The sequence below is a fragment of the Rutilus rutilus genome (genome assembly GCF_951802725.1).
Source record: "Rutilus rutilus genome assembly, chromosome: 1".
NCBI lineage: Eukaryota > Metazoa > Chordata > Actinopteri > Cypriniformes > Leuciscidae > Rutilus > Rutilus rutilus.
Genome location: NC_140209.1, coordinates 20,952,397 through 20,973,675, shown reverse-complemented (window position 1 = coordinate 20,973,675; position 21,279 = coordinate 20,952,397). Strand labels below are relative to the sequence as shown.

Below are 21,279 nucleotides of genomic sequence, written 5' to 3'. Positions count from 1 at the left end.
CTCTGTCTGTGCAGACTCTTCTGTAGGCCTTTCTGTAGATGTGGAATCCTGCAACTTATATTGCAGCCATAAAGCATACAAGTATAAATTTAGTAAAGTTATTTATGCACTTGCAGGTAGGCTAGTTCCTCCATATGACAGTTATATTAGAGGGTTTATTCACTGTCCAGTGCAATGGAAACAAATGGACATTATAAAGTCTTATACTTTATTTATTTTGGAAAGTTAGAAAATGTCCACTTACTGCACATATTTCAGCCACCACTTTCTTGGGAACAGATACAAGTGTTAATATTTTTACATTAACATAAGTTTATCAGTTTTCACTTTCACAAGTCAAAGCAATTCATCACTCAAGATTTAACAGTTGAAATGACTTATGCCTTAATTTAATGCAGCAAAAATTATTTTACAGTGTAGGCTACTAAGATCTTTTCTTTTCTCAGCCTTTTTCTTGGTTGCTTTTATAATCAGACAACCATTTATTTAACAGTGCCTTTTATAAAAGAGACTATATAACAAAAAATACCATTATGTAGAATATTTTTGTACTTCACTTTTATTTGTTCCCATGTTCTAGTGTGGTGACTCTGACATTACAATGAACAAAGTAATTATGCAATTATTAAAATACAAAAATATAGGCTAATAAGTGATAAAAACATCTAACATGGCCACTTCTAACGGATTTAAATTGTCTGCTACTTTTTGCCAGCCCTCTCTCCTGGCTTTTGCAGACTTTGAGGTGTTCCCTGGTGTTTTAATTAAACATTAAAATTCCGAATAAACTTTGACTATTAGTTCTTGCTCTGCTAAGGAGAAAAACTGAGCACGCTCTTTGGCCACGCCCACGCTGAGCAGCCAATAGCAGCGTTGCTGATCAATGTTTCTACTATCGATACATATCCCCTTTTAACCAGCGCATGAACGCGCAATTATCTCAGATGACTCAAACCAGCTATACTAATCATATCCGGCAAGTGTGTTCGAAGAACCGAGTTAGCCAGATCATGATTAGCACAATGATATCATCTTGGATGTCTCATTTGATCTCGGATGTTTTAAGCAACGTACAAGGAACGGGCCCCAGGTGTTCATCACTAATGCTCAATCATCAGTTAATTAATCACTGAATTATATCATTAACTTCAACACTGCTTCAGTGTTACTCCAACACTCTGTAGTGTGGACACACAAGTGTTCATTCAAAACTTGCAGTGGAGTTAAAAGGGTTAAATGTGTCAAAAAAAAAAAAAAAAACAGAGTGAAGTGTATTTTAACAGTAATTACCTGTAAATTAATTTACAGCATAAACCTGTAGAAAAACAGCAATTTACTGGCAACCCAGCTGCCAGTAGATTACCGTAAAATCAAGGAAAAACAGTAATATACTGTAAAACGTAACAGTCAGATTTATTAAACAAAATAAGTTAATTTCACTGAAATATTAGTGAAAGTTCATAGAAGAAAGTTATGCAAAGTCAATAACTGATAAGGAGAGTAAATATTAAACTGAAGTGTTTTATGTGTTTTTGCACAAGATGATATAGGAGAGATCTTTTAGTGTAATTAATTAGTTTTGTGTGTCACCATTGTGCTGGAGAGTAGAGCCTGTGCTTCAGTCAAAGATGAGCAGAGAAACACTGATGTTATACTGCCGGTTGCTTTATTTAAAAGCAGTAACTGTGTAGTTGCTGATGCAGTGACAATCTCCTTGCTAAATACTTTAACACATATGTGTGCTATTGTTCGATAAACGAACTTCAAAAACTTTAGTTAAAATCATGCTTTTAATTAATTCTTTATTACACATTAGGTGTTTGCAGTTTTATATAAAAAGATATTAATATTCAGTGGACTCAAATGAAGTCAGTTCATAGTACTTTCAGTATAAATACTAGATTTTGAACTCGAACTGTTTGAAGCAATCGGTTCCCCAAATTATATGAGTTACCTTCCATGGTATGTTTACAGTAACATACTGTAAAGTAACATACTGTCAATTTTACAGCAATTACCAACATTTTTACAGGACTTTATTGGCAACTTTTTTGCCAGTAAATTCCCGTAAATTCTACAGGAATCTTTTTACAGTGTAACTGCAAAGAAAACTTATTCTTTTCTTATTTGAGTGTCCTCACCATCTGAATCTTCCTCTGTTCTGAGTGAAGCAAAAGTTCTGCCCAGATCTTCATCCACCAAAGTTTCTTCAGCATCATGACACAGCTCACATGTGAGAAATTCTTCATTGTTTTCTCTGACTATCTTCTCTAATTGTAGCAGTATTCCAGAGAACTTTCTCTGTATTTCATGATCAAGTTGGAGATGTCCTCCTCCACACTCTTCAGTTAATTGTTGAACTAATTCATTAGCTTTCACAGATGCTCCTTTAGCTCTCAGTTTCTCTTCATCAGTCGTGATCACAATGGTGCGTTTAATCGCCTCTTCACTGAATTTCTCCAGCACTTGTTTGACTCTTCTCATGTCCTCCTCAGTGAAATCATTATATTGCAGTACAAGTATGAAGGCCTGAGGTCCTGGATCAGACAGATACACACACTCTCTCACTGTCTCTGTGATCTGATGATCTGAGATGTTTGTCTGGAGCAGCTGAGGACTGTTGATGACCATCACACTTCTGTTCTTCAGTCTTCCTCCGACTCTCTCTACAACATCTGGAGGAGCTTCACTGTCAAACGCTGCTCGCCCCAATATGAAGTTTCCCACTCCACTGTTTTCTGACAAATTCTTCCCCAGAAGAACAATCCTCAGATCACTCACTAAAACACACACATGAGCAACATGTTATGAACTGAAACATTCAAACATCACAGATAACTCACCAACAGGAGCTGCTTTTAAGGTCTGAGTTTCTGTGTTCAGAGCAAAACTGGGCACATTTGTTGTGTGTTGTTAATCATGTTCATCAATATTCATAGACTTACTGTAGGGTGGTCTCTCTTTGCTCCATCTTCTCCTGTGAGCAGAACCCCGAAAAACAGCTGCAGAAACAAAACAGCTTATGTTTGACTCTTGGATTCGACACAACAACTAACAACTACAAAACCACAAAATACATTAATGAGATTTTTTTTCAAAGCCACACTGTGCGATTTTGGTTTTTGGCGATTTTGCCGGGAAACTTGACCGCAGCACAGCGGTTGTAAAGCGACACTGCGGTGGCTGACTAGCACCGACGGTGGTCCACCAAAACACATTTTTTTTGTATGTGAATGTTGTTTTACATGAATATTATGACAGGAGTGAAGCAGAAAGCTTTGTTTACAAAATAAATAATATGATAGCAATTAAATGTTACATCCCAGATAGCAACATTGTTTCTGCCAGATCTGGCCCACATCTGGCACATGTGGAAAGATGATCTGGCCCACATGCAGTGTGGAATGACGGCCCATGGGCAGACCACTCCTGTTTGCCAGATCTGGGCCACAAGCAGGCCATAGCAATGCCACGTGTCAGCCAAGAGCAAAGAAATAAACCAGAACTGCACAGCAAAAACTCCAGTGTTAAATTAACACTCCTGGGAGTGTATATGAGTCCACACTCAAGAGTGTAAAGTGTTAAAATATGAGTGTTAAATTAACACTCAAGAGTGTTAAAGTTAATGAGCTAATTAAGTGATTAATTTAGTAATGATTGATCATTATTGAAGACACCTGATGTTAACAAGCAGAATCACTGAAGGAGAAAATCACAAATTGTAAGCCACCGTTATGGTGATGGGTGTTTGCTTTAGTCGGGCTCTTGACCCTTATACATTTACTTTAGATTTTGTTTGGCTGTTGTATCTTATAACTGCCCGATGAACAAAGAGAAAAAGAGATCTGATGGTGTTGGTTATATTATGACAATCATCATTTGAACTTGATCACTGAACTCATTAAGATCCTTATTTCTGACTTAGATGTATGTTGTTGATTACAGCATAACTGTGAATCTGCATAAATATCCAGAATTTTAGATATAATACAAAGGATTTCTTAAAAGTTGTTTTGAAAAAAGAAAAAAAAAATCTTGTTTTAGGCACACACAGACGTCAAGATTCAGTCTATGCATCTCAACAATGGTGACGAGCAGAATATTCAATTAGGAAAAGTAAATTACACAGACAATTCAGATCATAATTTATTCATACCGCAATGCATGATGGGAGCCATTAATGAGTTGTGATTGGTGGCAGCGACTGCAACATGCTTTATTATTGTCACCATTGTTGAGATTCACAGGCTGATTATTGATGTCTGTGTTTCTAAATAAATTCATTTGAAAGTCTTTTGATCAGAACAATGGTTATGAAATATTTTTGGATTAAATGAAAAATACTGAAAATCATGTGTTCATCATCATAGAAACCATCATAGAATCACAGAGCTGCTGTAATTAACAAGTTAAGCCATCTCAATAAGTTTTGTTTTACAGATCACTACATGATTATGTCAAAACATAAACAACACCATCAGATCACATTGTCTCTTTGTTCATCTGACTGTTATAAATCAATAACAGCAGACAAGCAAAATTTAAAGTAAACATATAAGTGTCAAGAGTCCAACTAAAGCAAACACCCATCACCTTAATGGTAACTTACAATTAGTGATTTCCTCCTTCAGTGATTCTGCTTGTTAACATCAGGTGTCTTCAATAATGCTCAATCATCACTAAATTAATCACTTAATTATCTCATTAACTTTAACACTCTTGAGTGTTAATTTAACACTCATATTTTAACACTTTACACTTTTGAGTGTGGACTCATATACACTCCCAGGAGTGTTAATTTAACACTGGAGTTTTTGCTGTGTGGACCTTATCTGAGCCACAAAATCTGTTTATATTAAATACAAGCAGAATCACTGAAGGAAAGAAGAGAACAGAAAAAGAGACGAGGGCGTCTGAGACAAATTTTGCAAATCCTAAGATTCCTCTGATCCTTGGCTAAAATCTGAAGTATTTGATTGTTACTATGACGTGTTCAACAACAGCCGATTAATGACCGCTGCGATAAAATATTACCTCTGACGAAATTCTGGCAGTCAGTCCTACAGTGTGACCATCAACCCAAGACGATGGTCAAATTATCTTCATTTTTCAAGACAAGCCATGAAAAAAAAAATAATGTTAGAGATTTCTTTGTAGCCACTATTTCAATCATGCGTGTTAAACAGCTCACATCACCGAACGTGTCATTGATTGATGATGTAAAACTCCAGACAAGTTTTCTTGCGTGTCCGTTTTTAACACATCTTGACTGTCGTACAGTCTTGACATTAATGACAACTGAGATCTTACAGTGTGACATGGATTACAGTGAGGATCATGTTCCTGCAGTCTGACAAGCAGCAATCATAAAGGACTATTATTAATCGCACAGTGTGCACCAGGCTTTAAAGAAGTGTGCAATGTTATGGCAGTAAACATGCAGTAAAATACAGGGACAGGCATTATTAGACTCAAACCAGGTAAAACGGCGTAATACTGTAAGGTATCATGACACAGTGTGATTAAATCATCTTTATTAAACAACCGTGTGCCGTCAGAAATCCCCAGAGTTAAATTAACTCTGCTCAGAGAACAACCGGTCCCACTCTAAGGGCCTGTTTACACCCGGCCACTTCATGTGTTTTCTCAGATCGGATAGCTCTCTGATTTATCAAAACGATTCCATTTACACAAAGGGCCCTATCTTGCACCCAGCACAATTGACTTTGTACACCGAAGCATGTATCATTCCTATTTTGCACGCAACGCACAGCGGACTTTTCCCTCCACATACGCACGTCAATAAATTAGGGAATGAACTTGCACTCCCGGGGGCGGTTCGGCGAAAAGAGGAGGCGTGTTCCGGCGCAAACGTTCCCTGATGCTATTTTGCAGTTCCAGAAAACAATTACGCCACAGATCAGGAAAAACCTAGTCTAAAGTCAGTGGCATGTTATTCAGATGCTATTTTAAGGGCGCACGCTTGGCCATAATGTAGTGTGTGCACAACGCACATACACTTTGCTTCTCTCATCTACACAGACACAGCAGTTGCCATTTTTGCAAACCATACATAATTACAAGGAAAAATATTCCACACAAGGGAAATCATTGTGGTGTCCATGAAGATGTGAAACAATAGGCATAATCTTACACATTTACCCAAATTAGTATACACCTGTTTAACCGAAACTAATTTGGGTGGGTTTCTCCATCCCCATACAATGTCACTTCTCTGTCTTTTAAGGCCCTGGAATTTTGACCCTGAGAAGATTTTCTTTTCCCCGAAAATACTATAGTTCATGTTATCGCTTTGGACTGAAACTTAGTTCACAAATGGTATAACTACTTCTCAAATGTTTTTTGACAATTTTCTTACTTTTTTATGGGGGGTTTTGTCACCTTGTTACACTTGTGTTCTCGGTCAAAAATGACCGGACTACAAAAAATAGCTTATAAATCACTTGTTATGCTATATTATCCCCCAATATTGGATTCAACCTTTTTGTCAACTTGTTCTCTTTCAATTAGGACTGGTTTTATATTTCTATTTGCATCTGATCAATTGTAGGCCTTATTTATTTGATAGTAGGCATCTATTTTTTTTTTTGAGTAAAAAAAACATTATTTTTGAATAATTTGAGAAATATTGAAAAAAATCTGAAGAAAATTTGCACTGTTGATCACATTAGTCTAATTTATTTTTTCACCAGGAGTTTTGTTTTGAAAAACTTTTATTTTGTACAATATGGCACAAAATGGCACATTGTCACCCTTGTGGTGTTCCCGGTCAAAAATGACCGGCCTACAAAAAATAGCTTATAAATCACTCGTTATGCAATACTATCACCCAATATTGGATTCAGTCTTTTTGTCAACTTGTTCTCTTTCAATTAGGACTGGTTTTATATTTCTATTTACATCTGATTAATTGTAGGCCTCATTTATTTGAGAGTAGGCATCTCATTTTTTGAGTAAAAAAAACATTATTTTTGAATAATTTTGGAAATATTAAATACAATCTGAAGAAAATTGGCACTGTTGATCACAATAGTCTACTTTAATTTTTCACCAGGAATTTTGTTTTGAAAAACTTTTATTTTGTACAAAATGGCACAGATTTACACTTGTGGTGTTCCACTGGGCCATTGAGGGCTGTTGTTTCAATGGGCCATTGAAAGTGAATGGGAGAGACTGAAAAGTTTTCAGGAGCATGTTCATTATGTTTATGTACACATATGTGCATGTGTGCTTGCAAACATCGAGCCCTTGAACCTGTGCATGTGTGGATACATGCATACACATGCTACCCAAACACACATACACGTTAAAACACACAAACTATTTTGAGTATTACACACATTCTTTTTCACAGAGAAACTTGATCCAACCCTGAACTGCATCTAATATCCATTCATCCATCTGACATTCTCTCTCACACACACACACAAACACACACACACACACACACACACACACACAGACAGACAGAGACACGTATGCATGTGATGTTCTTCATCAGATCATTGATCAAGATACTAGTGAGGAGGAGGCGATGCAGGATGAATCTCAGAAGAAAAACTACCTTGCTTCATAGCATAGGTGGGGATGAAGACCAGGACAAAGTTACATCTTTCGACCAGAATGTAACCATCAGCTGGGCCCTCATCATCACTGCTGCTCATCAGTTGTTTCAAGGTCTCTAGCATCTGGTGCCTTCTTCTTCTGATACATCTTCTAATGCTCCTTCACTGCAAGATTAATTCTGCATCGCCCCCTCCTCACTAATGTCTCGATCAATGATCTGATGAAGAACATCATGCACAGAGAGCTTTTTCGCCATTGTGCTGCTACAAAATTAATGACAAGCAAGACACTGTGAAACTAAATCCAGTTTGCGAATACGTGTGTGTGTGTGTGTGTGTGTGTGTGTGTGTGTGTATATATACAGTGAGGAAAATAAGTATTTGAACACCCTGCTATTTTGCAAGTTCTCCCACTTGGAAATCATGAAGGGGTCTGAAATTGTCATCGTAGGTGCATGTCCACTGTGAGAGACATAATCTAAAAAAAAAAATCCAGAAATCACAATGTATGATTTTTTAACTATTTATTTGTATGATACAGCTGCAAATAAGTATTTGAACACCTGTCTATCAGCTAGAATTCTGACCCTCAAAGACCTGTTAGTCTGCCTTTAAAATGTCCACCTCCACTCCATTTATTATCCTAAATTAGATGCACCTGTTTGAGGTCGTTAGCTGCATAAAGACACCTGTCCACCCCATACAATCAGTAAGAATCCAACTACTAACATGGCCAAGACCAAAGAGCTGTCCAAAGACACTAGAGACAAAATTGTACACCTCCACAAGGCTGGAAAGGGCTACGGGGAAATTGCCAAGCAGCTTGGTGAAAAAAGGTCCACTGTTGGAGCAATCATTAGAAAATGGAAGAAGCTAAACATGACTGTCAATCTCGCTCGGACTGGGGCTCCATGCAAGATCTCACCTCGTGGGGTCTCAATGATCCTAAGAAAGGTAAGAAATCAGCCCAGAACTACACGGGAGGAGCTGGTCAATGACCTGAAAAGAGCTGGGACCACCGTTTCCAAGGTTACTGTTGGTAATACACTAAGACGTCATGGTTTGAAATCATGCATGGCACGGAAGGTTCCCCTGCTTAAACCAGCACATGTCAAGGCCCGTCTTAAGTTTGCCAATGACCATTTGGATGATCCAGAGGAGTCATGGGAGAAAGTCATGTGGTCAGATGAGACCAAAATAGACCTTTTTGGTCATAATTCCACTAAACGTGTTTGGAGGAAGAAGAATGATGAGTACCATCCCAAGAACACCATCCCTACTGTGAAGCATGGGGGTGGTAGCATCATGCTTTGGGGGTGTTTTTCTGCAGATGGGACAGGGCGACTGCACTGTATTAAGGAGAGGATGACCGGGGCCATGTATTGCGAGATTTTGGGGAACCTCCTCCTTCCCTCAGTTAGAGCATTGAAGATGGGTCGAGGCTGGGTCTTCCAACATGACAATGACCCGAAGCACACAGCCAGGATAACCAAGGAGTGGCTCTGTAAGAAGCATATCAAGGTTCTGGCGTGGCCTAGCCAGTCTCCAGACCTAAACCCAATAGAGAATCTTTGGAGGGAGCTCAAACGCCGTGTTTCTCAGCGACAGCCCAGAAACCTGACTGATCTAGAGAAGATCTGTGTGGAGGAGTGGGCCAAAATCCCTCCTGCAGTGTGTGCAAACCTGGTGAAAAATTACAGGAAACATTTGACCTCTGTAATTGCAAACAAAGGCTACTGTACCAAATATTAACATTGATTTTCTCAGGTGTTCAAATACTTATTTGCAGCTGTATCATACAAATAAATAGTTAAAAAATCATACATTGTGATTTCTGGATTTTTTTTTTTAGATTATGTCTCTCACAGTGGACATGCACCTACGATGACAATTTCAGACCCCTCCATGATTTCTAAGTGGGAGAACTTGCAAAATAGCAGGGTGTTCAAATACTTATTTTCCTCACTGTATGTGTGTGTTTGAGTTTGTGTATGTGTATGAATGTCAGATGGATGAATGGATATTAGATGCAGTTCAGGGTAGGATCAAGTTTCTCTGTGAAAAAGAATGAAATGAGGAATGAAATGAAATCAAATAAATGAGGCCTACGATTAATCAGATGCAAATAGAAATATAAAACCAGTCCTAATTGAAAGAGAACAAGTTGACAAAAAGATTGAATCCAATATTGGGTAAAAATATAGTATAATGAGAAAATTATAAGCTATTTTTTATAGTCCGGTCATTTTTGACCAAGAACACCAGGGGGGTTATTGGGTTGTGAACACCACACACATAAGTCAAGAGACAAACTGCCCAACTTAAGGAAACGCTGATCACCATAATGGTGACGACATATTTTCAATAAAACATCAACATCTAAACCTCTTTTAACCCTCTGAGGTCGACAAACACGCAAACAGCCAATATCACTTGATCTCATTTTCTCTTGGCTTTTTTGCTGCAACAAATGTGTTTTATAAACACATAATTATAGCAGCCAGAGAAAATTTTATATTAACCCTTTAAGGTACTACTCAACCGTTTGGTAGACCACACTTTAAGTCACTATATTTTATTGAAAAATGCATCAAGCTTAACTCAACCTGAATGAGCCATCTCTATCGTTTGGTGTAGTTGTGCAATGCTAAAAAAATCCACTAGATGGCACTGTGTCTGTGAGAAGCATGCCTTTTCAGTGTTCCTTCAAACAGCACGTGACACAGCGAAAATTTACTCATCCTTTGATGACGCATATCGGCGGGACTTTTAAAGGTAAAACTATTTTGTTGACATATTATCGTTTCAGAGGAGTTGTTAAACAGAATTATGTAACTTAATTAAACAAAAATAAGTCTTATAAGGGTCAAATAATTTTTTCAAAACATGCTCTACCAAACGGTTGAGTTGTCATTTTATGGTAGAGAAGTTAGCTAATGTTGGTAAAATTAGCTAATGTTGGTAAAATGAGCTATTTACAATGAACAAAAGGGTTAGTGTTGTTAAAATGATTAATTTAATATTATTCAATTACATATTTGATGAAAAATATTTGATCAATATAATTTTTTCACTATTTCTGGGAGAGCGGGCACAAAGTAACACTTTTTGACTTTCTCAGTTTGTGTAAATCTACTTATGGTTCAGAGTATTTATTTTTCCCCACATTAATTTCCCACATGTCTAGTACAATTATGTGGTTTTGTTTTATTAATACAGTATATACTTTTTTCTTGATAAGAAAGAAGATACCCCGAAAGAATGGAGGTGAAATGTGACAACATGCCCCATAGGTGGGGTACATTGTAACATGTGAGGGGCACATTGTAACATGACCATAAAACAGCTTAAAATGTTATCTGATCTAATAAAAAAAATATACAAGACAGACTAAAATATTTTCTAAATAAAATACAATTATTAACTTTTTCATATAAAATAATGGCATTTATTACGGAGTCCCTAGTCCCACTTTGTCAAAAAAAAAATTATAACTATCTTGTGGTCTCAAGATAGTAACTCGTGGCCTCAAGATAATAACTCGTGGCCTCAAGATAGTAACTCGTGGCCTCAAGATAGTATCTCGTGGCCTCAAGATAGTAACTCGTGGCCTCAGGATACTATCTCGTGGCCTCAAGATAGTAACTCGTGGCCTCAAGATAGTAACTCGTGGCCTCAGGATACTATCTCGTGGCCTCAAGATAGTATCTTGTGGCCTCAAGATAGTATCTCGTGGCCTCAAGATAGTAACTCGTGGCCTCAAGATAGTATCTCGTGGCCTCAAGATAGTAACTCGTGGCCTCAAGATAGTATCTCGTGGCCTCAAGATAGTAACTCGTGGCCTCAGGATACTATCTCGTGGCCTCAAGATAGTATCTCGTGGCCTCAAGATAGTAACTCGTGGCCTCAGGATAGTATCTCGTGGCCTCAGGATACTATCTCGTGGCCTCAAGATAGTAACTCGTGGCCTCAAGATAGTAACTCGTGGCCTCAGGATACTATCTCGTGGCCTCAGGATAGTAACTCGTGGCCTCAAGATAGTAACTCGTGGCCTCAGGATAGTATCTCGTGGCCTCAGGATACTATCTCGTGGCCTCAAGATAGTAACTCGTGGCCTCAAGATAGTAACTCGTGGCCTCAGGATACTATCTCGTGGCCTCAGGATAGTAACTCGTGGCCTCAGGATAGTATCTCGTGGCCTCAGGATACTATCTCGTGGCCTCAAGATAGTAACTCGTGGCCTCAGGATAGTATCTCGTGGCCTCAGGATACTATCTCGTGGCCTCAAGATAGTAACTCGTGGCCTCAGGATAGTATCTCGTGGCCTCAGGATACTATCTCGTGGCCTCAAGATAGTAACTCGTGGCCTCAAGATAGTAACTCGTGGCCTCAGGATAGTATCTCGTGGCCTCAGGATACTAACTCGTGGCCTCAAGATAGTATCTCGTGGCCTCAAGATAGTAACTCGTGGCCTCAGGATACTATCTCGTGGCCTCAGGATAGTAACTCGTGGCCTCAGGATAGTAACTCGTGGCCTCAAGATAGTAACTCGTGGCCTCAGGATACTATCTCGTGGCCTCAAGATAGTAACTCGTGGCCTCAAGATAGTATCTCGTGGCCTCAAGATAGTAACTCGTGGCCTCAGGATACTATCTCGTGGCCTCAGGATACTATCTCGTGGCCTCAGGATACTATCTCGTGGCCTCAGGATATTATCTCGTGGCCTCAAGATAGTAACTCGTGGCCTCAAGATAGTAACTCGTGGCCTCAGGATACTATCTCGTGGCCACAAGATAGTAACTCGTGGCCACAAGATAGTAACTCGTGGCCTTAAGATACTATCTCATGGCCTCAAGATACTATCTTTTTTTGACAAAGTGGGACTAGGGGGGCTCTGTACTAATCAAATCTTGGGTGAAGTTTTACACACACACACACACACACACACACACACACACACACACACACACACACACACACACACACACACACTTGATATGTTTGGAGCCATCAATAGCAGCCATCAGATTTTTTATTGGTCAAGAAATTGCACTTAATATGACTTGTTCTGAATTTTGTTCTTTTATTATGAACAGACATCTCAACCGTTTGGTAGAGGACTGTATCTAAAATACTGTAGGGTCTAATTTAAAAAAAAAAAATTGATTGTTGTTATTGTTATCATAATTGAATAAAAAATGCAAAGAAATAATTTTTCCTTTGCTTTTTTCATGGTGCGTACCTCAAAGGGTTAAAGAGTCAATGGTCAAGAGCCCAACTAAAGCAAATGCTAACCACCATCATGGTGACTTAAAATACAACTATTGATTTCATTAAAACGGAAATGAAATAAAGTCAGTCTGGTTAGTAATAAGTGAAGCTGGTAATGCTGTTTGTGGAGTTGTTTAATCCTCCTCTGCTGAGATCTTCACAGATTTAATGTCTTCTTTTCTCTTCAGTTGATTTCATCTAAGGCTGTGGCTGAAGTCAGTTGTAGTTCTTGTGTTTCTCTTTCCTTCAGTGATTCTGCTTGTTAACAGCAGGTGTTCATAATTAATGCTCAATCATCAGTTAATTATCTCATTAACTTCAACACCGCTTTAACTCTGTAGTGTGCACACATATGAACACTGAGCAGTGTTAATTTAACATGGGCGTTTTTCTGTGTACTATTACATAAATCTTACCTGTTTCATTTACATATGACTGACAAATATAAATCACATTCAGTTTATTAATACAATTACATAAATCTTATCTGTTTCATTTATGTATGACTTAAAAATATGAATCACATTCAGATTATTGATTGGTTTATGTTACAACTATGTAATCCAAATGCATGGAAATTTTACATGCAATTCAAATACATAAATCTTATGTTTAGACACAATTTTTTTTTTTGAGTGTAGATATGTGTAATATGTAGGGGTGTAACGATATTCGAACCGAACCGAAAAACCGCGATACACCACCCACGATACGAATGGCGATACTCTCATGGCGTACCGAACACGCCCGCCCCGCCCCCTGCTGTCCCGGCTCATTGGACCTCATGTCTTATGTGTACACAACGAATACAGAGTTGCCTAACCACCATTAACCACATTTAATCGCAGTAAGCTCAGTGTTTTGTTACATTCGATAATAAGCAAGGTGTAATCTTTCAAATTCTGTCTATTTGATCACGAAATTCAAACATTAAATGTCGTTTTGGCGCTCTTTGATGTGGCGTGACGGATCACCGTACTAGGCTCCTCATTTAAAGCGGCAGCGCGGAGCGCGAGTAAACGTGATTCAACGCGATTCTCTTCCTCAGTTACAGAATAAACATGAATGGACACCTGAAGGTATGTTGAAAAATACAGTATACTTACTGAAAGGCATCATAACTCGTGTAATCGCTCAGTCAGTGTTTCAACAGCGGAAATACGTCAATAAAACGCTTAGTTTTTCACATAGCTTTATTTACCTCAGGCAAGTCATTCAGTGTCCACAGCTTGTTGGTTTGCTAAGGAAATGAACTCTTTCACTAAATAAATGCACTATATTAGCCTATATATTATATTTTACTTAACCTGTTAATGACATCTTGATTATTTAATGTATGTTTAAAATATCTGTCATGAAAATTACAGCAACTGTTTAAATGATTAGATTTCAATAATAAATTAGAGTAAAAATGTTAATGTAAAAACTGCCTTATGCAGTTTACATGTTTTCATACAATTTGTTACTTGAGTGTTGATTATTATTATTAGGGATGGGCATTTTTCAAAAATATTGCATTCGAATATTCGGGCTCATAAAATTCGAATATTCGAATATTCGTTTATTTAAATGACGTTTAACGAAAAATACGTTATTTTTTAAGTTTTTTTTTTTCGCCATTTCTGAAGAAGCTTACGATTAGGCAATATACACAACAAGCTTACAACATGTTAAAGTTTTCTTTTAGTTGAAAACATTAAACAGTAGGCTAGGCCTATGTGTAAAAAAAATATAAAAACAAAAGGATATAAGCTCAAGCAGCGCGAACGGAAAAAAACGCCTAATAAAGCAGAGTAGCAGATTGCGCCAGTTATCGTACAGAACGTACACATACACTCGAGTCAGCATATGATTATCGTGTTTATATTATTTCACGTTTATGTTGAGAAAAACAATAATATCCACATGGAGGGACGCCGCGAGCAATTTATGCTCGAGTGAGAAAACGCGCTGCGCTGACAGACGTTTCAGAGAAACAAAGATAACGGTGTTCTAGTTCTAAGTTTCTAACAGCACCTTGCGTTTTCTGTTTTTAAACCTCTCTCTCAAAGAAAACTTAAAGGAAGAATATACCTCAAAATCATTTTACTATTAGATAAGTTATCATCTCGGATCACTCGCACTACAGCTGCGCTTACCTGCAGTCGTGATGCAGTGATGGACAGCTGTCTGTCCTCAGTCGACTGCTGCTGTTTGGATTTCATGTGATTTCTCATTGTGGTGATGATATTATAACTCCAGATTAATTAATTAATTTGATCAAAAGTAATTCCATTTTGTAAAATCATTTAGTAACCTCATTTTCGACTAGTAATTCCAAACTTCGCGAGGCAGACGACGACATTATGATAAAATACAAACAACTTGTTAAACATGCGCCACAGTGCCACCCAGTGCATTTAATTATAACTGCGAGTTAGTGCTTTGGATTTATCAGGGATTCACTGCATTTACGACCCGCAAAGTATTTACGGCTTCATAAATTCGATAAAATTCGAATAGTATTTTATTTTTCGAATAATAATTACAGATCGAATATTCGAAAATTCGAATATTCGTGCACATCCCTAATTATTATATCTAAAAATAAATAGCAACTGAATTTAGGCTAAAAGTCTAGGCTCTGTTGTTAAGCTTTAATGTTATAGTAATGTAAAGTAAGGGCTCCTATATAGTTTACAGAATTAGCAGATCATTTTTTTTATCCTTGCGAAACGTTTACTTGTAATTGAATTAATTTAAAGACAAGGACACAATTTGTTCATTAAAGCACTGTTTAAAAAAAAAAGAAGCAATTTTAGCTTTCTAAACCCCCCACTCCACCTAAATGAACCGAACCGAACCGAGATGTCAAAACCGTGGGACGTACCGAACCGTCAGTTTTGTGTATCGTTACACCCCTAGTAATATGGTAACCATAATGTATCATATTTTGGAGCGCCGTGCGTTTGAATGTTTCATATTTTGGAGCGCCGTGCGTTTGAATGTTTCATATTTTGGAGCGCCGTGCGTTTGAATGTTTCATATTCAAAACACGTTGTGTGTTTGAAAAGCAAAACGCACCAAACATTAGGCTTCATGGTTTTCTCTAATCTCATTTCATATCATCATAACGAATGGAAACATTTGAAGTAACATATCGTCACCTTCCTAAAATAATTGCCTAAGTCATTTTTTTACAAAAATGATTTTTTTGCATAAGTCATCTCCTTATGATGCTGGCCACCTCTGGTAAAATCGCCCACATCCTCAGTTGAACAGATCATGCAATTCTACCCCTATAGTATAATCGCCTATGTCAAGTGTGTGACTTAGGCCGTTTTATTTTGCCTAAGTCAAAAGGCAATAAGACTTAGGCAATTTTACAAACTTTTCAAGATGGCAGGTGCATCAAGAAGATCGAAAAGCTACTCAACCTCTGAAGTTATTTCCATGATTCAGGGCTTACCCCCTATTGGTAAGTGATGAGGTTTACTATAATATAGGCTAGGCTATAAATATTGCATAGTTTTTTGTCTTTTTTAGTTTGCATTTTAGTCAATAAAAATAGCTAAGTCAATGAAGCTAGCATTAGGCTTTCTGTTAACCCTCTATGGCATGGTGTTGCCCTCAGGCAACAAACTACCCTTTGGACCTCACACCGCCCTTTAATTTTTTTAATATATTTTTTTAAATAGCCTATATAATATCCCCTGACATGTCTGTTCAATGAAATGAGGGGCTGAAGTGGGTGTGACCTTTTGTTTGGGGGTGGAGTAGTCCTTTCATGAAGCAAAGCCACATGGTACACAGTGCCACCAATTAGGAAGATAAATATCACTTTTTAACACGTTTAAGTTAAAATAACTTTATATTAAAAAATATATGCATGTGCATCACTATGTAAATAAGTATGTTTGATTGTTTAAAGATTTATTTTGTTTTTATTTATATACTAAAACTGTGTTTTTTTGTTCGTTGCCTCAGGGCAACACTGTGCAGTTAGACCGCTTTTGTTCAGGCAATATCATAGGGTTAGGAGGACCAAATGGTGCATTCAAGTTCTTCTGGGAAGTTTGTTTTTACAAGTTCGGAAAACTGAAATAATACGCATTATGTGTCATAATTTATGTTTCATTATTATTGTTGTTATTATTATTATTATTATTATTATACTGCCACAGAGAATGATGGGAAATGTAGTTTGGTCACTCATGCCTATCAGCTCATAAACTGGCTAAATGAGTAGTGTTTCATTAACAGTACACATAATACGTACACAAACTAAATTGTACTGTCGGAATTTAGAATTAAATTTATCATGATTGAAAACTATTTTCTTCCGCCATTGCTTCCCACTCGTAATTACGACTTTGTGGTGATGTTCATGTGCATTCAACTTGTAATTACAATCTTTCTGACATGACTTGAACGAATCAACAGTCAGTGTTTTTGCGATGTACTGATACTTGCAGGAAATGGACACAAGAACATTTTATGGGTGAAAGAAACATGGTTAGGGTCATTCCTTCTGAGAGTGAGGACAGTGAGCTTGAGGACAGTGAGCTTGAGGAAAGTCAGGAAGAGTGGATCCCTGAATCAGGTTTGAGACACAGTTAGGAGGTCAGGGGTCAGTTAGGGGTCAGTCAGCAAAGTAACGTGTGTGTGTGTGCGTGAGAGTGAGAGAGAGAGAGAGAGAGAGAGAGAGAGTATGTAGTGTGATTTTGTGACCATTTGTGATTGATGTTTGTCAAAATGAAACTTTTTCTAATACACATATTGCATGTTTTCCCTATACCAACTATGTAGAAAACCTTTGAGTTTTAGTACCCTCGTAGCACATTGTTGCACAAAGCAACAATAGTACCCACGTAGCACAAACCAATATCTGGTTCAGGGGTGGGGTGGGGCACATTTTATGATGGATATATTATCAGGGACCCCCAAGCTCCCAAAAAATGGGGTGAAAGATTTTTTTCCCCAAAAAACAAAAAAGTCATGCCATACAGGGTTAACTCTTTTCTGTCTATTTAAACAATATTTCATCTACAGTTTTTGTCTTATTTTTTCCACATTACATGATCTAATTAAGAAAGATTTGAATAGGTTACCGTATTGGAATCAAACAGCTAGAAATGATGTGTATATAATCTGTTTGGTTGTAAAATGTATTACCTGAATGAAATGAAATCGAATGTATCATCCTGTGGAATCATTCATTCAGACAGCATACGAAGATGTTCAACTAATAAAGATCTTCATCGCTGGCAAACAAAATAATTAATTTGCAGATTTGCTTTCACTTGACTTGACTGTACTGTAGGTCCACGGCCAGTACAGTCGGACGCTTGATGTTCTTAAATCTTCCTGTTATGAGTCTGAGTGTGAAACCGCTTCAGATTCAGTGCTGCTGATATATTATTGTAGCAGAGTTTGTGCTGAATACAGTGTAATCAGACTTTAGCCATGAAAATGTCACAAGTAACAGAAATAAGCACAAATGTCAGCACATGTCAGAACACCTCCAGGGCCAGGAAACACCTCAGACCCCAGAGGGTTAATTTTCAATAAGAACTTACACTGAACAAAATTATAAACGCAATACTTTTTTTGCTCCCATTTTTATGAGGTTTTTATTTTTTGAATGCACAAAGATACCGTGACGAGATTGTGAGGCCCATTGTTGTGCCATTCATCCACGACCATCACCTCATGTTGCAGCATGATAATGCATGGCCCCATGTTGCAAGGATCTGTACACAATTCCTGGAAGCTGAAAACATCCCAGTCCTTGCATGGCCAGCATACTCACCATTGAGCATGTTTGGGATGCTCTGGATCGGCGTATACGACAGCGTGTTCCAGATACTGCCAATATCCAGCAACTTCGCACAGTCATTGAAGAGGAGTGGACCAAAATTCCACAGGCCACAATCAACAACCTGATCAACTCTATGTGAAGGAGATATGTTGCACTTCGTGAGGCAAATGGTAGTAACACCAGATACTGACTGGTTTGACCTCTGAGTGAGCTTAACCCACTATTACCTCTCAGGAGGCTCATTCTGCAGCTCAGGAAAATGTTTTTATGCTTAAACATAGCACGGCGTGATTGGACTGGTTGCCCATAGTGTCTAGCAGTCACAATACGAGTAAACGTTTCGAAAGGGGACACCTCGGTTGCTGACGTAACTTCGGTTCCCTGAGATAACGGGAACGAGTATTGCATAGACGGCCATGCTATGGCGCTACACGACTTGGTGTCCGTCGCTTCAGTCGAATTAAACCTGATTCCTATTGTGAGACCAGCTGCTCATATGCAGATGCCCCGCCCCTTCTGGCGGGTTCTGCGGGATGCGCAGGCATTGGGATTGGCTCGCGCAGGTACGCCGCATCGCCATAGGTTCATTCAGTTCCACTACTCAGCCAATAAGCTCGCACAGATCTCAGCACTGTTATGGCTGTGCAGTAGCACTGCGTTATTGAATAAAAGGCTTCAATAAACAGAGAAAAAGGAGTTTTCCCCATAGCGTCCAGGAGAGGTAATACTCGTCTGTATCGTCTCAGTGAGCTTTTATGAGGGTTTAAGCATGTGTTGTGAGGTGAATTTTGCGGTTTCCGACGTTTCAGTGTGGATGAGAAACTTTTGGAAAACGCTCGAAAACACTAGTGTGGACAGAGAGCGATTTGAAACAAAAAGAGATACCTAAAAGAGATGACTGATATGACTGATGTTCATTCAGCTATTAGTATCATTCATAATCTCTGACCTCTGCTTTCTCTGCTGGACATGTTGATATTCTGTTCTTTCCTTCAGTCTTCAGTGGATCATCTTCTCTGACTCCTGACGTCTGTCTCTTCATCGTCCTGTGAGAGATTATAATGATATTATTTCAATAACACACACTAATAAGATCATGTTACCACACCGCAACATTTATTTTAATATGACAATACTTTAATATGCCGCTGTTTAAAACTATTCTGTATGGGAGTTGTTTTTCTCCAAAACACACACATTACATGATTTGCTATTCTGATAAAAACTGAATGATTGTTTTGGGGTGTTTCTTTGTATATGAGCATATTATTACACTTATTTGCTCAAAGATATAGTAACTTAATAACATAAATAGTAATAACATGCAACATATTTTCTAAATGTCATAATCATTTGTTAACAAGTATTCATTGCTTCAATGAGCTTGTTTAAACAAATACATTGTTTAAATTAATACATTTTTAGCTAACTGTGATTTTTTATATGTACATTTCTGAAATACATAACTTAGACAGTTTCCTCTGATAAAAGATCACTCTAAATTGTAATATGGATGTATGCACTTTCTGTAAAGCTGCTGTGAAATGTGTATTGTGAAAATCACAAGAGTCATTTGAGAAATTTGTTTAGCAACATGGACATTTTTTTTAATAAAAGTGTGTATATAACGATGTACCTTTACACTTCATAACAACTGAATACAATTGCACATTTTGCACTTAAAATATACAGATTCTTGACGCACAATCTTAGACTGAGTTTTGGTTCCATGTGAAAGTGAAACCAACAATTTCTGCAGCTCATACAGTTACAATTACACAAAAATCTTCATTTTGTGCTTTATATCATATTTACATACTAAATTACGTTCCACAAAGAGTGTATTTACAGTAAAAGTGATACCTGCATGTCGAGGTTTGTCATTTCCTGCAACAAAGCAGGTAGGAGTCTGTGTGGGCGGGGTTTGTGACGTCACCGTCATCACCAAACTCAACAAACGAATCCTAGCATGGCAAGTCATTTTAGCTTAAAATGTTCCCAGTGTTACTCATCATAATTGTATTTTTACTTTGAGAGCAAAATAATTTAATTCTTACTAGTAACAATTACAATCAGAGAGCTCTACCAATTAATTTTAACTAGTCATATGTCTCCATTGACTTCCATTCATTTTTAATTACAGAGCTCTACAATACAATTTTTACATGTAAAACATTGCAGAGCTGTTATTGAATTAGAGAACCCTGCATCAGAATGCAAAAATCCAGTAGCTGTTACAGTTACATGAAAAAAACTTAATAATAAGATTATAGTTAATTAAAAAAAAAGGGGGAAATACTTTCAGGATTACAATGGTTTCATTTAAAACTAAATAAATCAGTATTTTGGCATAATAACAGAACATTAAGCGCTGCTTGATTATACAGTAGTTCCTGGTTCTGTTGCCAGTAATGACTCACGTGTGCTGGTGCATACCAGGCGGGTAATCCATCGACCGGAAGTTGAAGCCGGCCGCGTGCCGCCATCTTGTAGCAGAACTTCACTTGCGTTAGCATTCCCATTGACTCCCATTCATTTTTCTGGGGGGGCTCAAACTCCCCCGATTAAGCCATGAGACCCCCTGAAAGCCTCAAAAGCTAAATTTGAATAGTGACTCAAATT

At 37.8% G+C, this 21,279-nt stretch overlaps 1 protein-coding gene across 1 annotated transcript; it reads right to left on the bottom strand.

Moving 5' to 3' along the window:
* Positions 1-1,390: 1,390 nt before the first annotated feature.
* LOC311292709 (GTPase IMAP family member 9-like) lies at positions 1,391-20,600 on the bottom strand. Its single transcript, XM_084412489.1, has 4 exons — positions 20,521-20,600; positions 19,607-19,703; positions 2,946-3,002; positions 1,391-2,780 (listed from the first exon to the last, which is right to left on the bottom strand). Exons 2-4 carry the CDS (start codon positions 19,626-19,628, stop codon positions 2,113-2,115), a joined length of 747 nt encoding a protein of 248 aa, XP_084268615.1. The 5' UTR covers positions 19,629-19,703; positions 20,521-20,600; the 3' UTR covers positions 1,391-2,112.
* Between the last annotated feature and the right edge of the window lie 679 nt (positions 20,601-21,279).